The sequence below is a fragment of the Podarcis raffonei genome, chromosome 2 (genome assembly GCF_027172205.1).
Source record: "Podarcis raffonei isolate rPodRaf1 chromosome 2, rPodRaf1.pri, whole genome shotgun sequence".
Classification (NCBI taxonomy): Eukaryota; Metazoa; Chordata; class Lepidosauria; order Squamata; family Lacertidae; genus Podarcis; species Podarcis raffonei.
In genome coordinates, this window is record NC_070603.1 from 17,197,151 (window position 1) to 17,217,492 (window position 20,342).

General features: G+C 44.5%; 1 protein-coding gene across 1 annotated transcript in view; it reads right to left on the bottom strand.

Moving 5' to 3' along the window:
• SCN8A (sodium voltage-gated channel alpha subunit 8) overlaps window positions 1–20,342 on the bottom strand; it is a 106,390-nt gene that overhangs the window by 61,179 nt on the left and 24,869 nt on the right. The window contains exons 2-6 of the mRNA XM_053375132.1: window positions 15,807–16,136; window positions 5,677–5,796; window positions 3,815–3,903; window positions 2,821–2,949; window positions 490–581 (exon numbers count right to left, since the gene is read on the bottom strand). Of these exons, the coding sequence (XP_053231107.1) occupies window positions 490–581; window positions 2,821–2,949; window positions 3,815–3,903; window positions 5,677–5,796; window positions 15,807–16,082 (706 nt within the window). The 5' untranslated portion in view covers window positions 16,083–16,136. The remainder of the gene's footprint in view (window positions 1–489; window positions 582–2,820; window positions 2,950–3,814; window positions 3,904–5,676; window positions 5,797–15,806; window positions 16,137–20,342) is intronic.

Genomic DNA, 20,342 nt, shown 5'->3' on the forward strand with positions numbered 1-20,342 from the left:
CAAAATTTACATATTTAAAAACACAAGCAGTTTCGCAATGCCACCTAGTGCCATAACTGGCAACAACTGATACTTTCGTTGTATACAGACAAACGCCCCTTTTTTCTTTTTTCTAAAAAATAAGTATAATCATGCAATTTGCACAGCGTGGGTGATGTTGGGAAATATTGTTGCAGAGTCCTCAACTGGTCTGGGTTTGAGATTTCATGGGCTATGTCCAAGTTCCCAAAAGTTGAAACGACAATGTGTAGGAGTTCTGAGAGGGAAATTTAAGTTCTTTGTTTCGCACCAGTTATAGTACTTAGGGGAATTGACTGAAGTGCATTATTGCTGTATTTTTGGTCTGTCTGTTTACACTGTTGTAAACACTACACTTCATGCAGAATGCAAGGCCCATCAAAAATGTGCCAGGGCCATTTTTGAAAAGGCAAGTGACCAGGAAGGCAAGGGAGGGGAAATGCAAGGCGCGTGTATAGAAGCATTTCTCACCTGGAATGACAGAGATAGTTTTCAAAGCTCGGAGAACTCTGAAAGTTCTCAAGGCTGACACATTTCCAAGGTCCACAAACTCTGTGACATATCTGCAACGAGGGAGGTCACACACAAAGAGACACAATGACAATAACACACACGAAAAACGGGAATGGGGGAAATAAAACAACAACTACAGACAGCAATACATCACTCACAGGGAGCTGCGACCCAACACCTAACACCAACAGCCTTACCTGGAATTACAGAAATAGTTTTCAAAGCTCTCAGTACCCTGAAGGTGCGCAGAGCTGAAACATTGCCTAGGTTTACAAACTCTGTTATATACCTGCAGAATTAAACCAGAGTTAATGGCACCGATTGGGGTTACCTAGCTTTCAAAAATAAAAATAAAAGAAAAGTGTAACGTTCAGTTGGGGGCGGGGAACAGCATTCACAATGTAAACTGCTTTGGAAGTGGCATGAGAAAAGAAAAAAAGAAACAAATCTAAGGTTGCAAATGAAACAGTTTTAGACGTCTCCATTATCACAGGGCTTCTTCTTCAGTTATGCTTCCCATTTGTGATTTCTCTTGTGGCAAAACAAGGGTAGGGAGGAAGAGGTAACCTGAGAGAGGCACATTTTAGAGTTCCATTACAGGGCAGGAAATTGTCAGCTGGGGGGAGATGGCACTTGGATTTTCTGCTTCAATGGTACCAACATGTCCAAGGCCAAACACTGGCCTGAAAACGCTCCAATCGGGGAACAGCCTTTACCAAAGGTGTTATGGACTTTGAAGACGCTCAAACTCAGGACAAAAGGGGGAAACATGCTAAGATGATCAACTCCCGTCTTCAAACCTATGTCCCCACCGTGAAAGACATGTGGATCCAGAATTGGTCTCCGCAGTCACTTATGGACTCACTGTTAAGACCATGTTCATGGAAGACAATCTTACTCAGCTACGAGTGATCGCCAAAGAAGAAGGCCATCTCTGTCTGCTGGAAAAGTACTGCTAAGCTCTGTGATTTACCTTGAACACAGGTGAGCAACTTGCGGTCTGTGGGCTCCATGCAGCCCCCTGTGCCCCATGCAACCCCCTCCATTTTCCTATACAGAACTTTGGCTCTTATCAGCCACCACTGACATGTGCCCCCTACTTCCCCTACAAAACAATGTGGCCCTCAATCCCAAACAGGTTGCCTAACCCAAACCTCTACTTTCTTGTTTCCTCCTTCACTGCCCCACTAGAGTCAGCTCCACAGAAAAGGATACATAAGAAGTTAGTTCACAGTGTTTTAATGCTGAAATTGTTAAAAAGGACCTGGCCATAATTTCAAGGTTGACATTTGCCATCTTGGTTAATTTATCCCCAGGCTGTGCAAGGACTGAAAATGACTGGAATTCTCAGGGCTCCAACAGATTTAGCATAAAAATGATATTTCTATACCAAAAGATCATTTGCAGAACAACCCAATTTGTTGCTCCGTTTGCCTGTACAAGTGCACATAATCAATCTACTTGTGAACCTTTCCTTTCTGCTTATCATGATTCATACTATAGGCAAACACATTGTCTGAAACACTTGCCCAATGTCCAAGAATTCAGCCAGAGTTTTAGAAGGGTAGACCATCATTCCTGAAATTAGGCACTCTGGACACATTGCAAAAATTGTCTCTTCAGTTCCTTTTCAGTTTTTTGAGCCAATATCATGGATGTAAATATGATAACTGCACCATGCCCAGGGTTTTTTTTTGGGGGGGATGCTTCTACTGAGTTAAGTAAAACATTTGAAAAAAAACAATAGATACACCAGCCAAATGTGATATACACTTGAAAAGGCATATCTGAATTCTCTCTCTAGCTGGGCTGTTCATAGTTTATCAGATCTGAAAAGGCAAACTGTCCCAGTCGAAAGATGTAAATATAGGCTGCACAAGAGCAAGCCAACAAACTGCCTTGTGTAGACAAGCCTGCTCATTCATTCCTCCTTGCTGATTAGTTGGAAAACAGTGCCCTGAAGCAGAGCCAGGATTCAAGTTCCTAAGGATATTCCTAGCTTTCCATTTTGTGCCGAAACCTTCAGCTCAAGACTAATTTAGAACAATTACAAAAATGATTATCAATGGAGAGCAGTCCAAAAATGTTTAGCTGTTTTACAGGAAAGGTTTTCGGTCCTGAAGAATTTCATATCCAATGTACGAGTTTACCAGTGATTAGTCAGGAATGATCAAAGGGCCCAGTTGCTTTGTCACCTTCCTGGACTTCCTTTGCAGCCTGCTTCTCCTTCTCCTTCCACTAACATATACAGTTATCTAGACACGAAAAGGAGCACAATACGTAACTTACGCCATCATGATGACACTGAAGTCTAGCCAGTTCCATGGGTCACGGAGAAAAGTGAAGCCGTCTATGCAGAAGCCTCTTGCAATAATTTTCACAAGTGATTCAAATGTATATATACCAGTGAATGTGTACCTATCAGAACAAGGAAAAGCAGTGGAGGAAAACAGAATACAGTTTAGAATATGCAGCAATGTCTTCATTAAGCGAGATGGCCAATGTTGCACATTAAAATATTAGATTCAGATTTATTTAAGAGTTGGTGGGATTTCTGCTCACAGTGGCTCAGTGCACAATTCATTGTGATGCATTATTAATAGCTGGCCTCACAGCATGGCTTGCATGGAGTGAAACAAGAACACCTGGTTTGGATATAATGCTTAGCCAGGGATTGTAGTTTGTTGCACCCACACGTGCTAGGAGCAGAGCAGAGCAGGAGCTATCTACATGCAGCATGTCCACAGTAAAACATTAAAACTACAGTTACCATGATATGGGAATGCAGTCACAGATATTCTGGCCAACCACAGACTACAGATAGAGTCAGGTAGGTAGCCGTGTTGGTCTGACACAATAGAAATATATTTTAAAAATAAAAAAATTGTCCAGTAGCACCTTAGAGACCAACTAAGTTTGTTCTTGGTATGAGCTTTTGTGTGCGTGCACATGGTATCTGAAGAAGTGTGCATGCACATGAAAGCTCATACCAAGAACAAACTTAGTTGATCTCTAGACTACAGATAGGTTTTGGAATAGGCTATTAGATTATTAAACATTCTAATACATATTTTCACAGGTTTTGACAGACATTTCAAAGTCTGATTGATCCAAGTTCAATTTTTAAGGAAAAACCTGAAGTGCCAACTTGCAGCAAATTATAGCATACTGTGAACTTGCTGCCTAGCATACTTTCCAAAAAAAGAGAGGCCACCATCACTTTAAAGAATTAAGCAAGATTTACACCACCACCCACAAAACAAACAAATGAATTGCTACTTACTCCACCTGTTTCGACCACTCTGGTGGGTTACTAAAAGTCATGAACACACAGTTCGTCAAAATAGTGCACATAATGATCATGCTAAATACTGTAGAATAAAGTCAAGGAAGCATGAAACGTAAGAAATCACATATTCATTTCATCCCATTAAACTCCCGCTGAACCTTACTGAATTAAATCAGAAAACAATATCATCAGCAATTACCACTGCAACAGTTTTTCAGCAGGTGTTTGCGGCTGCAGTGGACTGTCCTACTATTCATCTAAATATGAGTGGTATATATACCTGGTTTAATATCCTGATTTGGAGGAAGTTCTTAAACCACAGTTTCTCAATTAGGACATAATGGGAAACTGTGGTTTAAGAAAACAAGAGATTTGCTGAAGCTGTGCATGAGAGGTGAAGAGGAAAGCAGAGAGGGGAGGAAGGAGAAAGTTGGCATATAGCTCGTTCTTCTCGGATGTTGCCCCTGAACTGGGTCTAAGTCTAGTCAAGAGCCACACTGTTCCAAATACTGGGTGCAGATTATGGACTCTCAAGTGTTGAATCATAAAGTCTCACAGTGGATACAAGAAATTGATATTAATGAATAGTGATTGCAGTAAAGAAGATCTGAAAGAATCTAATTCAAGTCTCTGTGTGCTTATTGTAAAACATATGTATATGTTTAAAATGCTTGCATACATGAGGAATAATAAATCATCTTGAGTTTCTATTGAATGTGAATGCATGATAGAACGTAGATATGAGGGATTTCAAACTTGATGTTTATTCTGGCCCATTTTGGTTTCACATTCGCATTCCAAGCTGATTTAAATTTCTTGTGAGAGTACAGCCTGAATCTACTATTAAAGCATTAAAACGAAAACATCCCCTTTCACCTTTGAACATTAGACACACATCACTACTTAGCACCTAATGTCAAGGCTGTAAAACTGTAATGCAAGCAGAGAAAAGCTGATGCATAAATAAGAGCCCTCTAGGTTCTCAATGCAGGTGGCGCTGTGGTCTAAACCACTGAGCCTAGGGCTTGCCGATCAGAAAGTCAGCAGTTTGAATCCCCGTGACGGGGTGAGCTTCCGTTGCTCAGTCCCAGCTCCTGCCAACCTAGTAGTTCAAAAGAATGTCAAAGTGCAAGTAAATAAATAGGTACCACTCCGGAGGGAAGGTAAACGGCATTTCCGTGCGCTGCTCTGGTTTTGCCAGAAGCGGCTTAGTCATGCTGGCCACATGACCCGGAAGCTGTTTGAGGACAAACGCTGGCTCCCTTGGCCAGTAAAGCGAGATGAGCAGCGCAACCCCAGAGTCGTCCACGACTGGACTTAACGGTCAGGGGTTCCTTTGCCTTTACCTTTAGGTTTGTATTTCCTAATATTTTATAGTCAACTTTTCAGTCCAATATCCCAAGGAAGTGAAGGCAGGGGCATTAAAAAGTGCATTGGTTTGTTGAAATAGGGGTGGGGAATCACCTAAACGTGCTAATTTCAGTGCAGGAGTACAGGGCAGGAATCCGCTGGGTGCTAGCAAATGCCTCTGCAGGGACACAACTCCTGGCACACAATGAACAACCCTTAGCAATCCAAACTTTTTGTGTCATAAATGCATATACATACACCCACCCCATTTAATTCTGTAACAATGTAATTCCAAATAAAGTGTCTTTCTTTAGTTGATCGTCCAGGTATCCAGACATTTTTTGGGTGTCCCCTGACTGTTTGGGTAAAACAAAAACAAAAAACAAAAACATTGATGTGTCATGGGCCATAAACCCAATCCATATATTTTTAGTCAGCAGAGCAACCCTACATACCAGGAAATGTGACTACAGAAGGGGCAACCGATATTACCATAAAAAAGGATATGAATGTATCAAAATTTTAATAGCTATTCTCCTAAACAGATTAAAAGGACTTAAAATGTACAAGGCAGGCGTGGCACTAAATCGGAAGAGTGTTTTGCCTCTGTTTAGTACTACAAAGGTCTGCAGAGAAAGAGAGAGAGAGAAAGAAAAAGTTATGCACATATACCTCTCAGCGGAAAACACACACACACATATACAATCTAACCATAACTTGAAACCAGTATTTTGGGTTAGCTTTAAAACCGCATTCATATGTCTGATGTTCATATTGTTGTGTTTCATTGTTTGTCATAAGCAGCTTTGTGGGAACTTTTAGAGCTGAAATGTGGCAGATAAATAAATACAGAAAGTTAGTAGTACTTTTAGAACAAATACATAAATGAAGTTTGCAATCACTGTACACACTTACCTGAAAGTCAGGCTCATTGATTTCAGTGGGACTTACTTCTGAGTAGATGTGCAGAGAATTGTACTGGTTTTGGTTTTATATCCATGTCTTAATTTTATATTTTATGGTTTGTAGACAAAACTGTACACAGCCCAAATAACTATTTAAAACATTTTGTACATTACCTAGTCATTTATTGTTTCTAGTATTGAAAGACCACACACACATCTAACATAAAAGCCAAATATTTATCAAATCAACAAAGAGAAAACTTCTTAATAAAGGGTTGTGTTTTCATGCTGTTTTGACTTTTCACAAAGTCACAAAAGAATGAAAACCCAAGCCTTCGTTAAGAAGTTGTCCAAAGCGGTGCTAGTTGACTTTTATGAAAAATGTGTGAAACAACAACAACATGTAACATGTTCAACAGATAAAGCCCCATTTTAAAATATGCATAGGATGCTACCTCTATAAGAGGGACATAGGTTAGAGGCCACAAGCACCATCTGGCAAAGGCCTTTTTGCTTAAGTCTCAATGAAATGTAGCACACAAACCTAAGAAGCCGTCTTATACCACATCAGACCATCAGTTTACACTGACAAGAAAGTGATTCTCCATGAGTTTAGACAGGAGCCTTTCCCCAGCCCTATCTGGAAATGATGTAATTTGCACCTGGGACCCTCTGCATGAAACAACATGTTCTACTAGTGACTCCAGGCTCCTTCCCTGTCCATTACTTTTTCTATACAGACCACTACCTTTCTTTCCCAAAGGAAACTCAAAGGACCAACTGCATGCGAACCCAATGCAGAAGTCTAATAAATGAGATACAAAAATACCTCTATACATTTTGTGAGAGTGTTTGAAGCAAGTGTAAGATAATGTAGGGTATCATCCCATAGAACTTAATTAACCATCTCACCCCACTTTCTATTCTTTTGTCCATATGAAACATACTTGTCCTTATGGACAAATGAAGACCAGTACACTCATTTTCTGCCTTCCCTTGGTTTTTCCAGCCTTCTTTCATCTTTCAGGGATCTAGACCTCAAGTTCCTCCTGCCATACACCCAAAGCAACTCTCTCTATCTCCTCTCCCTTTCCTCTAACTTTCTCCTCCCTGCAACCTCTCTTTTTATCTTGCCTGGTTTGAGATTGACTTCACCCCCAAAGGTGCACTCCTCCATTGTCTCCCAAGACAGATGGATGCCAACTACAGCCAAGTATGTAACGGCGTCAAAATGGAAATAAAATCAAGGCAACTCATTTCAGCAATTTCAAAACAGGTAACTGTAAAACAACTATAGTTCGTATTAACAATTACTATAATAACATCAAATGCCTGTTTAGAAGAAATCTCGGAAGGAAAACAGGTCAGGCACCAACCCTTGGCCAATTTCCTGAACTTCTACAGTAAAATAAGGAAGGTAGGAATGCGGTGGAAGAAACTAGACTTGGAGTTTCCATGTAGGTTGTTGATGTTACGAAAAAGGAGCAATGCAAAAGCAAGCACCAGGTGGCTGGAATGGTAAACAGGATGTGGGTGTTATTGGATTGTACCGTGGGAACCAGGAACAGTCTATTCACTGCTCTGAGAGCCGGATGTTACCTCAGAGCAGCACATAACCCTGTACTGGAAGTACATGGGTGGAGTTTTTTCTCTCTCTGCAGTGGGAATCAGAGTGTGCAGACATGTTTCTCTGTACTGGTGAAAGACAGGAATAAAGACATGTAAATATATTTCTGTCTGGCTCTTTCCCCCTCCCTGGGAGAGGAGTGGGAGGAGTGGTGTGTTCTCCTTCACGTTGAGGAGAATCGCCAATTGGAGACCTCCCTTGATCTTGCCGGGAGTCGCAGACGGGAGGTCATAAGGATTCAAGCCGGGCACCTGGAGGGTGGCCAAATTCCTAAGAGCTGGAGGCTCTGCTGGTTTGAATTCCGACAGTTGACTGGTGCTGCAGCGCTTCCACACACACACACACCCCGCCCCATTTGTTGGTTCATTTTTAATTTTGACCTGTTGTCGGATATCTGTACTTTTTTTAAATGATCACCTAAAAGTCCTGAACATTAAAAAAAACCCTCCCACAATAAAATCAAACAGCTAAACCCAAGAAAAGACATGCCACGTAGCAAGCACCTCTGCTGGCTATTAAAAACATCTATTGAAACAGCAAAAGTCTTAAATGGGCTTTTAAGAGCTAACAGATAGTGGGCCTAAAAGGTTTCCCTATGGAGATAATTCCAGAAAAAGGCAGCAACCCTCCAAGGGCCCTGGTGCTCCTAGTCACCATCCCAGTGAGGACACTACTGTGCTCAGAAGAGAGGCTCCTTAGATGGGCCCACAGGTTAACCAAACTGTTGGTGCTAACCTTTAAAGCCCTGAACAGCCATGGCCCAGTATACCTGAAGCAGCATCTCCACCCCCATTGTTCAGCCCAGACACTGGGCTCCAGTTCTGAGGGCCTCCTGGTGGTTCCCTCACTGCAAGAAGCGAGGTTACAGGGAACCAGGAAGAGGGCCTTCTCAGTAGTGGCGCCCGCCCTGTGGAACGCCCTCCTGTCAGATGTCAAGGAAATAAACAACTAACTGACTTTTAGATGACATCTGAAGGCAGCCCTGTTTAGGGAAGTTTATAATGTTTGATGTTTTATTGTGTTTTTAATATTCTGTTGGGAGCAGCCCAGAGTGGCTGGGGAAACCCAGCCAGATAGGTGACATATAAATAAATTATTATTATTATTATTATTATTATTATTATTATTATTACTACTACTACTACCACTTCTGAAATGAACCAGGCATGGGCAGTGTGGGATCCTGCGTGACCACAAAACCAACAAACAAAACAGAGTACTCATGCATAGGATTGCGGCTTGACTTCTGGATAAACATGCATAGGATTGCACTGTGAATCTCTTCTACAACATTTTAGAGACTTTAAAGTATGGAGACGAAGCCAGTTTAAAGCACACAGCTCAATGCGGTTTCAAAATCGAGCCCACCCATCTCTTAGCTTTCCGTGGCTATAGAAAGCTATCTATAAGGGGGTAATATTCAAATATGCAATTCACTACTTGGGATGTGAAGTGGTGCAATCCAAGGAAGGCTGTACTCTGTACAGTTCCTGCTCATTCAGAATAGTGACAGGGAACACCAGAATAACGTCTGCCATTTTGTTCAAATGATCAGGCCCCTTGCTTGCTTATTTCTGAAACAAAGCAAGTTTACTGGCTTCTGTTCCATTCATACTTGGCACAGGGTGCAAGGTGTTTCTAAGTCCTCTCCTAGCTGGCTAAGCCTTGATGGTTATGCTCAAGCTCCAGTTGCTGCACACAAGTGGGGAGAGGGCTGTTGTCCTCAACTCCTGTTTGTGGATTTCCCATAAGCACCTGGTTGGCTACTGTGAGAACAGGAAGGAAGCTGACTAGGTGAACTATTGGCCTGATCCTGCAGATTTTTTTATCTTATGTTATTAGTCTTTCCCACAATGACAAACCTAGACAGCATCTTAAAAAGAGACGTCACCTTGCCAACAAAGGTCCGTATAGTAAAAGCTATGGCTTTCCCAGTAGTGATGTATGGAAGTGAGAGCTGGACCATAAAGAAGACTGATCGCCGAAGAATTGATGCTTTTGAATTATGGTGCTGGAGGAGACTCTTGAGAGTCCCATGGACTGCAAGAACATCAAACCTCTCCATTCTTAAGGAAATCAGCCCTGAGTGCTCACTGGAAGGACAGATCCTGAAGCTGAGGCTCCAATACTTTGGCCACCTCATGAGAAGAGAAGACTCCCTGGAAAAGACCCTGATGTTGGGAAAGATGGAGGGCACAAGGAGAAGGGGACGACAGAGGACGAGATGGTTGGATAGTGTCTTCGAAGCTACCAGCATGAGTTTGACCAAACTGCGGGAGGCAGTGGAAGACAGAAGTGCCTGGCGTGCTCTGGTCCATGGGGTCACAAAAAGTCGGACACGACTAAACGACTAAACAACAACAACAAATTAGTCTTTCCCAAGTACAGCACAGCTTCCCTTTGGCTAGGACAATAAAATTCTCCTGTGCCCTAGGGACATTCTGTAGACACTGCGTGTCAAGATGCACTGTGCTGAGGGATGGTCTCTAACAAATTCAAAACATGAGAAAAATACAGTGGTGCCAATCATTTACCTGTTTACCTTTACCTGTAAAGGTAAAGGACCCCTGTTAGTTAAGTCCAGTCGCGAATGACTCTGGGGTTGCGGCACTCATCTCACTTTACTGGCCGAGGGAGCCGACGTTTGTCCGCAGACAGTTTTTCTGGGTCATATGGCCAGCATGACTAAGCTGCTTCTGGCAAAACCAGAGCAGCGCACAGAAATGCCATTTGCCTTCCCGCTGGAGCGGTACCTATTTATCTACTTGCACTTTGACGTGCTTTTGAACTGCTAGGTTGGCAGGAGCTGGGACCGAACAACGGGAGCTCACCCCGTCGCGGGGATTCGAACCGCTGACCTTCTGATTAGCAAGCCCTAGGCTCAGTGGTTTAGACCACAGCTCCTAGTGAATATCACTAGTACACAGACATTCTCAACAAGACCAAGGGAAGAGACCAAGGGAAAGAATGACAATCTGAAGATCAATTATCACCCCCCAGAGAAAAATTGAAACTTGGACTGGGGACACCTGGGTAAATGTTCTCAATGAGCTGGTCTATATTTAAGACTCGCATCTCCATGGCAAGTGTCTCTGTTCCACGTTATATTGAATTAGTACAGATCACTGTCTAGAGCTGGGGCTGTCATGTAGTGAGTTTCTCTGCCAGTGGTCAATATCGGGGGCATTTGCTTGGCAGGGGCAGCAACTGATGCAGTGAGTTCTAATTAAGTATTTGGCCAGGGGCTGAGGAGCTCCGAATGGGGATGCCAATAACATATAGAGCAGCAGCCTAAGCAAAATCCCTGGGTTTACCGAGATGCCAATTCATCTTACTTACCCAATCTGTAAAAAAGAAGTCATAGCAAAGGAAAAGGGAAAGGGAAAAGGCTGGGGGCGCTGAGAGGAACAGGATTCCTTGGAAGGTAGTGGACTCCCCCTTTTTAAACAAAAGCTGGGTGAGCACCTAACAAGGATGTTGTAGCTGTGGGGGTTTTTTTTGCATCAGCAGGGAAACATTCCAACAGGGAGATCTGCATTATACTAAGTCAGGACAATTGGTCCATCTAGATGAAAAGGTTGCACTGCTGGCTAAGATAGCTGGCTGGTTTCAGCAAGAGAGCTTTCCTAGGCCTATTGGGGGGTGTTATTGAGTTGTTGTTTTTATTTTGATTGTATGTTTTGTGGTTTTATATTTTGATTTTCTTCTGTGAACCGCCCTGAGATCTCCCAGTACAGGGTGATATATTAATTCAATAAATAATAAATAATAATAATCTAGAAATGCTTGAGAACCTGGGGCTTTCATAAAGAAGCTCTACCACTAAGCTTTGGCCTGGTTTTGGCCTTCAGTTGATGAATCTGTGTCTTATAGTTGTGATGAGGTTCATTGGAATAAAGAAACACTGCCACCTTCCCTAAGTATTGGGGGATAAGGCAGAGACAGGTGCCATCCTCCAATTCTGGTGCCAGTCAGGCCACGCCTCTGCACTTAGCTCTCTGGCTGCCATTAAAAAGAAAGAGCCAGGACTGCTTTTCATACGCTAGAAGCTGGCATTAAAAAAAAACATGGCAACATTCCAGTTGTTCAAGCAGAACTGCTGCTTTTGATGATTCAGAGAGGCGTTTGTGTGTGTGTGTGTTTTAAATGGATTTGTGGGATGATCTTGAACCACTGGTTATTTGGAGAAGTAATGCACATCCTTTCTGGTAAAACACAATGGAATCAGGAAATGTGCCATTCCAGGGTTTGTGGGAAGATGCACAAGGCGTCGCTATACAGAACAGGAAGCTGGGGGAGAAACTGTTCATCAAAAACATTTCCAGTGATGTCTGTAGCTCACTATTTCTAAAAAGAAAAAGAAAAGACCCAACCTTCTATGCAGTCATGTTGTTCTCTGCACAGCACACAAGATGCGCTGCCAGAGGCCTCCCACATATTTCTAAATGGGAAGCCTTCTCTGGGGAACATAAAGGGCTTTCTTCAGTACAGCCTTTCACACACTCGGGCTTGCACCACTGGATGGGTGGGTATGGAGCACCTAAAGGTGCCCAGTACTGTACACAAAAGAAATCCTGCATTTCCTCGTATGTGTTTGGCTTTGCAAACAGCACCTCTTAGCTCAGCTGACCTCCGCACACCTGCCGAAACAGCCTCCAAGGCTTCTATCAAAGCCACCGTCAAGAGGTGTGGTACTAAGTTGTGGCTGTGCTGTGTGCAGTAAAACTGTCATGCGGGCAAAAGAGAAATGCATGCCCTCCAACATTTCTCCGATGAACATAGGAACGTCCTTTTCTTTATTACTCTTATTCTTATTTTACTGTTTATAACCCGTGAATCCGACTGGGTTGCCCCAGCCACTCTGGGAAGCTCCCCACATATATGAAAACACAATAAAACATTAAAAAAAACTTCCCCCTACAGGGCTGCCTTCAGATGGCTCGGGGGTTGGATAACTCCAACATTTCTCCAATGAAAATAGGGACGTCCTAAGGAAAAGTGGGATATTCTGGGATCGAATCAGAAACTGGGATGGCTTCTGTAAATCCAGGACTGTCCCTGGAAAACAGGGGTACTTGGAGGATCTGGAAATACCTCCCAGTATTTAACTGTTTACCCACCTCATACAAGCATCAGAAGATGCCCGTTGAAACAGACCCACAACCCATCTCTAGCTGCCTGCACCCTGTTCTGACAAGGGCCTACCAAATCCAGACATTGGTGCTCAAAAGATCCTCACAGCAGCCATGCCTCCTGCCTCCCCTTGCCACTCGCAGGCCCAACCATTCTAAACCTGAAAGCGCAAGCTTGTGTTGTCCCTGAACAGCCGTACAACTGCAGACTCAGGCAGCCTCACCTTCTGCCTGCCTGCTGTTTTCCTTCTGCTTGCTGAAAGGGACATCACCCCCAGAGGAAATCTCCTTCCTTCCCCTTCACACTGCCTGGACCCTGCAAATTCACCTCAGTCCTCAGCTAGCTACCACACAAGGTGCCTCTTCATCTTAAAAGCTCTCTTCCTTGCCAGCGGCCCGGGCATTCTGCTTACCGCTGAAGGCAGATCCAAATAAATCATATTTTCAAAGGGAGAACAGCCACGACATTTCTGAGTCCCAGAATCCCTTGGTGCACGATGAAATCTATTTTGCACCCAGCCTAATCTAACCTAATTAAAGTCTGTGCAACACCTCCTGCACTACCTCCAGTTCCAGGAGAACGGACACTTCACTCTGAGAGGTAGCAGCAGCCAGAGATTATCAGTGGAGGTGAGCTGTTCACCTGGCTCCCCTTCACAGCTTCACAGCTGCAGGAATTGCCCTTTTTGAACCTTTGGCCAGCAGACGGCCACCCCCTTTTTGGGGAGCAGCTTTGGGGGGGAAGCAAGGACAAGGGCCACCCCCAGAACATCATCTTCTATGGCGATTGCCTTGCCCTAAATTGTTTTAAGTGCTTTTTAACTTGCAGACTTTTAATTTGGAGTTTTCAAAATAAGGGAGGTAAAATGTGCCTAGGAAGAGAGAAACTGGGGAAAGCAGGTGGCACCCCGACTGCAGTGGTTCCGGGCAAGGGGGAGGTTCTGGGCAAGTGGGTGGGACATGTCTGGTAAGGGACATGTGGCACAGGGAGTTGGTGACTGTGCCATGTGCCAGACCTCCCTTCAACCTGGGGAATTGTGGCTGTCCTATCAGCCAGCCTTGGGGTCTGCGGCTGTTCAACGTCAGGTTGGTCCTGCCTCACCCATGATGTGATTGTGGATAAGGAGGCTGATCTGGTCTGTATTACTGAGACCTGGGTGGGTGAGCAGGGTGGAGTTGGTGTTGGCTCCTTGGTACAGCTCCAGGGCAGACTTGAGGGTTGGGGATGGGGAGTTGCTGTAGACCACAGAGATTCCATCTCTGTCTCCAGGTTTTCTGGCCAGTTGGGCGGGGATCCAGAGTGTTTGTTCCTGGTGTTGGGTAATTGGGACATATTAGGGATTCTGCTGGTTTACCACCCACCCGACTGCCCAGAAGTCTCCCTGCCTGAGCTGACAGAGCTGGTCTTGGAGGGAGTGTTGAGGACTCCCAGATTGCTGGTGTTGGGGGACTTCAACATCTATGCCGAAGCCATTAGCTCTGGCATGGCTAAAGACTTCACGGCTGCCATGATGACCCAACATGTCATTGGCCCAACATATGTGGACCTTGTTTTCTCAGCTGGGCAGGAAGAGGGTGAACTGAAAGTGGGGGTTATTGACATCAGTCCCTTGTCATGGTCAGATCACTTCCTGTTGAGATTTAGGCTCTCAGCACCCTTCTCCCTTTGCAGAAGCGGGAGACCTATGAGGATGGTCTACCCTCAGAAGCTGATGGCTCCAATTGGTTTTCAGACAACCTTGAGGGATTTCCCTGATGATATGGCTGGTGCTCCTGTTGAAGCCCTGGCCAACTTGTGGAACATCTGGATGGCTTCGGCCACTGATGTGATCATCTGAATGTCCTCTCCTGCTTCGTGGAGGCCACTTGGTTCGCTGGCTTGCAATAATCATCTGAGGCCCTTCTTCATGTGCCCCCTCCATGAGAGGTCAAGAGGGACTAGATGGACTCATGGCCTGATCTAGCAGAGTTCTTATGCTCATTGGCAGGGGCTTCATAAAATGCAAAAGGCTCATGCTTTTGTGCAGGCTATTGGTTATCACACAACCACCTCCATTTATGGTACCAGTTGCACAACATAGTTAAAGGAAGCACAACATAGCAGCTGGTTGTGAAAGGGGCTCTTTTGCTTTCTTGACTGAGAGCATAACAAAAACTGTTAAGAGTATATTAGGTAAAGTAAATGGAAGGGCTTTCAATGTGCATCATTAATTTTCCACGCAAAGCATTATGGCAAAGTTTTAAGACCCACCCCCTTCCACTTTAGAGGGAATCGGGCTGCCAAGTCCCACAACCACTTTGAGGCTTATGCTCAATATGTGATGGTGGTGATGGTCTTTTATTAGTCTAAATGGTACATTGAGGCAGTGAAAGGATGGAGGAAATGTCCCATCACTACCACAAACCCAGATCCAATAACCTTTCGGGAGCATTGGACGCAATTAAGTAAGTCAGGTTCTGGATTATATGGTGGCACACCACACCTATCTCTTTGTCAGGTCTAGATATATTTCATCTCTGTCCAAGACGAGTTTTTAAAAGTCACCGTGGATAGAAGACAAGTCTCCAAATGGTGCAAATTGGCCTGGGAGACACCAGACCTAAAACACCATGGTGTTTCTCTTTTGTGACTGAGATGGACTGCCTGCCACTCCTTTTCTCAGTATCTGTTGCCCCTTCCCTCTTTTATTTACCTGCCTCCTCCCTACTAGATGTGCTGACTTCCAGAATTGCTTAAGCTATGAATCGAGCTGTGTGCAGATTTTGCAGAGCTATCAGCTACCCCAACAAACAATCAGATACATTTCTTCCCCAACCCTGAAAAAAATGAAGAGAAGATTCGTATTTGAAAAGCCCACAGAAAAAGGTCCCCTTTCATATGCAGCAAGAGACTCTTGCCACCCCAAACCTGTAATTCCTCCTGGGGACAAAAAAGACTTGAGTTTTTAATAGGCTGGGTCTTGGTGACTCACTTTCTGCGTCAAATAGAAAGGGTCAAAGTCCTCCAGTGGCACAGCAACCAGGCCTTTTGGGATATCCCCATAGATGAAAGGCAAATTCTTCCCTGCCTCCAGGTCACTGTTTGGTTTTGGTTTGCTCTCTTCGTCGTCATCTCTGTGACTGCTGTCTTGCTTGGGGCGCTTCTTCTTCTTATCTTCTGCGATGCGCTTCTCGATGTTAGCCAGAGATTCCGGAGTGAAAGGTCGAAAACTATCAGGGCCTGGTGGTGCAAGCAGCCGCCCTGCCATTTTTTCATCCTGCAGAAACTTATTTAGTTATGATGCGCCCGGGATAGGTCAGCTCTGTAGAGGAGAGAATAAGACAGACGGTCACAAGTCAAATCCTCAACATACTGGTGGGTGAATTAAGTATTTTTGGAGGGAAGAATGAATGAGTCTTGTTGAGCCACATCCCCATTGAGATACCACCAACTGTTGCATTGGTTTTACCATTCACCATTTGCATCTTCTCAAGGGGAGCGTTAAACAAAGCTGCCCGAGACAATGATCTCAACACATTCCCCAAGTATCTCACTTAAACCAGAGCTAGCCAACATGGTACCCACTGGATGTTGTTGAGGGTTGCCATATTCCAGGGATCAAAAACCCAGACACCCCACCATCACTACTGGGGCACCTCCGCCACCATCCTGCACCTCCCTCCCTCACCCTCCGTGCTGCTAACCCCTTCCTCGCCCACCTGTCCCCCCTCCCTCCCCTCTCTTATCATTGCTGTCTTTGGCCTCCTGCTCACGAGGGAAGGCTGAGCGGCCCCAGGAAGGTCACACAAGGCCAGGCAACCGCTTGGACCAGCGCGGGGCCTAGCGCGGTCCTGGGACTCCAACTCCCATCAGCCCCAGCCATCATGGTTAATGCTCAGAGATTATAAGAGCTGTAATTCAAGAGCATCTTGAGGGTCACAGGTTCCCCATCCCTCTCTTAAACTACTTAAGGTTGTCAAGTTCACTAGTCCATTATAGAACTCATGTAAAATGGCAGATAACATGGATGGATAACCACGGCTCCAATCTGGTGGAACGCTCTGTCACAAGAGACTAGGGCCCTGCGGGACTTGACATCTTTCCGCAGGGCCTGTAAGACAGAGCTGTTCCACCAGGCCTTTGGTCAGGGCGCAGCCTGACCCCCTCCTCTGGCAATCTGCACAGAATTTTGCTTAATGGTTGCCATCAATTTGATTTTAATTAAGTTTTATAATGAAATGATTTTAGAACATTGGATTATTTTGATTGTTGTTAGCCGCCCTGAGCCCAGCCTCGGCTGGGGAGGGCGGGATATAAATAAAATTTATTATTATTATTATTATTATTATTATGAACTCTCTACTACTTACTGTATTTTATGATACTTAGTACTACCCTGACAACTCTACCTCTTCTGGAGACAGCCTTTTAATATTAAGACTGGCCAACCACTCCAGAACTTTTAAATCCTATGGTCCTCCTATTACTGTTTTCCTTCTGAGCAGCTTCATTTTGTGATGCCAAAAGTTCACTGGTGTTTCTCTAAGAACCGCTAATGCCTGAAGAGAAACATGGCAAAGTTTGCAAGAGCAGATTCCTTAAGAAGATGCCTAATGATGGACAAGTTACCCTGATTTTCCAGGACAGTGTCTAGCTACAGGGTAGGATTAGCAATGTTCTGTGTTGTAGTCCCAGTTGTATGGGTCCAACAAGCTTAACCAGAGTCCAACATGAATAAGGCATGCCCCAGAATTCACCACAATGCACAGGAGTTCCATGGCAAATGCCTGTGTGGTCCTTGGCAGATAAGTCAATTTGGAAACACTTCCCTAAAAGTAGAAAGACTGAGCACCACTGTGTCAGATTTAACTGAGGCTCCACACATGAACCCATCTCTTTTTAAAGTATATTAAGGTAGGCATCTTCAGCTTTGCATGCAACAGTTCAGCAACAAAACCAGTGGCCCACCACTGTAAACCACAGTTAATGATTCACTATGAATGCTCCTATATGGGTTGTTTCGCTTCTCCCTGTTAGTACACAGAGGAAACAAACCATGATCACTGGCTTAGTGTTATGTTCAAACCAATGACCATGGTTTGCTTCACTCCAACAAAGCACAATCAGTAAGCCAAAACAAGCCTTGGCTTCAGATCATGGTTTCCTGAAAATGAAACAAACCACAATCCCTCTTTCAAAAGTAACTCTAAGTCAAAGACCTTGGTTTGATTCCCTCCAGTGCTAGCAGGCAGCAAAAACCAGGGTGGGATCAACTCATACACAGTAAACCATGGTTTATGGCTTACCATGATGTTTGAACATGGTCAATACAACTTTAGAACAATAACAGCCCAACACTATAATTTTGGCACGAATGTATGTCAATCAATGGTTTAAACATTATTACTTTTATGTTGAAGTAATGGCAGGAGGATACCATTTTTGGCCCTGACACAAATGCGCATGCACCACATGCTAACATCTGCATGTATGGAGCTTTTCTGAATGCCAATGTTAAAATACATTTCAGGGATTAGTGAGTTTGATGGAGATGGGGACTGAGGAGGAGCCCATATCTATATGAAATATCTTCAAATGTTGGCTGATTTGCTCTAGTATATTTCTCCTCTTCCCTTTCCGTCAAGCTGCCTGCCTGAAATCCTATAGGCCGCTAAGCAAGGAATCAATCTCTGCCATCCACAGATTCAGCTAGCATTTTAAACTAGCAGATTATCCTAACTCAGCACCTTCTTTTTCACTTCTCCCTTGAGCAGTACAATACTGTTCACACAAGGCCACAAAAAGCCACACAATCTCTTCATATTACTCACGCTATTGGAAGCCACAAGTATTGGTGTTAAGATCAGAGTATACAAGTAAAAGAAACCATGTGTCCCAGGTAAAAATTGGAGCAGTAATGCTTTGATTTTTAATCTTTAAAATATGTTATGGTTTTAGTTTGTTGGCTAGGGCAGGCATGGGGAAACTATGGTCCTCCAAACATCCTTAAAGACTCCAGCTCCCACCAGCTGCAGCCAGAATGGCCAATGGCCAAGAATGTCCAACAACATCTAGAGGCCACAGGTTCCCCAGCTCTAGTCTAGGGACCTGCATCTTGCTTTGGGTGAAAGAGGGATCCCGAGTTTACAAGCCTTGGAAATCAGGGAAAGAAGGGCCATGCCAAAAAGATAGATAGATGGCAAATAATTCTCACTATTCAGCATCCATACAGTACCAGGCAAAACCTGAATGCAACAACCTCCTGCCTTGCTGAAACCTCCTGTATTATGTATTACATGTAAGTATTTGCTGGGGGTAGGGGACGCGGGTGGCGCTGTGGGTAAAAGCCTCAGCGCCTAGGGCTTGCTGATCGAAAGGTCGGCGGTTCGAATCCCCGCGGCGGGGTGCGCTCCCGCTGCTCAGTCCCAGCGCCTGCCAACCTAGCAGTTCGAAAGCACCCCCAGGTGCAAGTAGATAAATAGGGACCGCTTACCAGCGGGAAGGTAAACGGCGTTCCGTGTGCTGCGCTGGCTCGCCAGATGCAGCTTGTCACGCTGGCCACGTGACCCGGAAGTGTCTGCGGACAGCGCTGGCCCACGGCCTCTTGACTGAGATGGGCGCACAACCCCAGAGTCTGTCAAGACTGGCCCGTACGGGCAGGGGTACCTTTACCTTTATTTGCTGGGGGTGGGGTGGGGGAAAGTGGCTAGCTGAATACCTTTTCTAGGGTTGCCGTTAAAAATAATGCCTGTTTCTATGCCTTAACTGCACAGGTTGGTGTTAACAGCAGGCTGATCTTGCAGACATGAGCAGAAGATGATAACCCTTATCTTCATGCAGCAAAAAACTTCATCTGCTGCCGATTTCTGCAGATAAGGTTTCTGCTCCAAGGACAAGAGCAGTTCAGGCTTTTTACTGATCAGTTGGCATCCCTGTGTCTGATCTCAATAGGGACCTATGCATATGAAGCCAAAATTAGGTGTGTTTTTTAAAATCAAACTGAAATTAATGCAAACATTCTCCTCCCCCCCCTCCAAATTCCATTGCCAGTAAGAAAATACGTAAGATTTTAAAAACAGAGATGCTACTAAGAAAATTTCTTCTTTTTGGCAGGCATCATGAAAAGCAAACAAAGACATATTTGTTTGAAGGATGAGTCTAGAGAAATAAGTTTGCATTCTGCAGGGACTGCACAGTGTCCCCAGCAAAGAGGCCGCCAACCAGGTATGACGTGCTGTCAGACCAAATAATAAGTGTGAGTCAGAAAAACAGAGTTTGTCTGCATCTGGTGCTCCTATGTAGAACAAACACACACAGAGATGCACAAGCGGACTCCCCCCCCTCCTTCTCTGTAGTTTGACACCTTTGCCGGAGAAACAGGAAGGAGAATGAAACCGTGATTCAGGACTGACGATTCAGAGCTTTTCGCTCCGAAGGAAGGGGAGTGGAATTCTAGAAGCTGTGCACTGATGCAACGGCACTGCAGCACTGCAGACTGAAATACAACAGAGCACACGAGCTTTGGCAC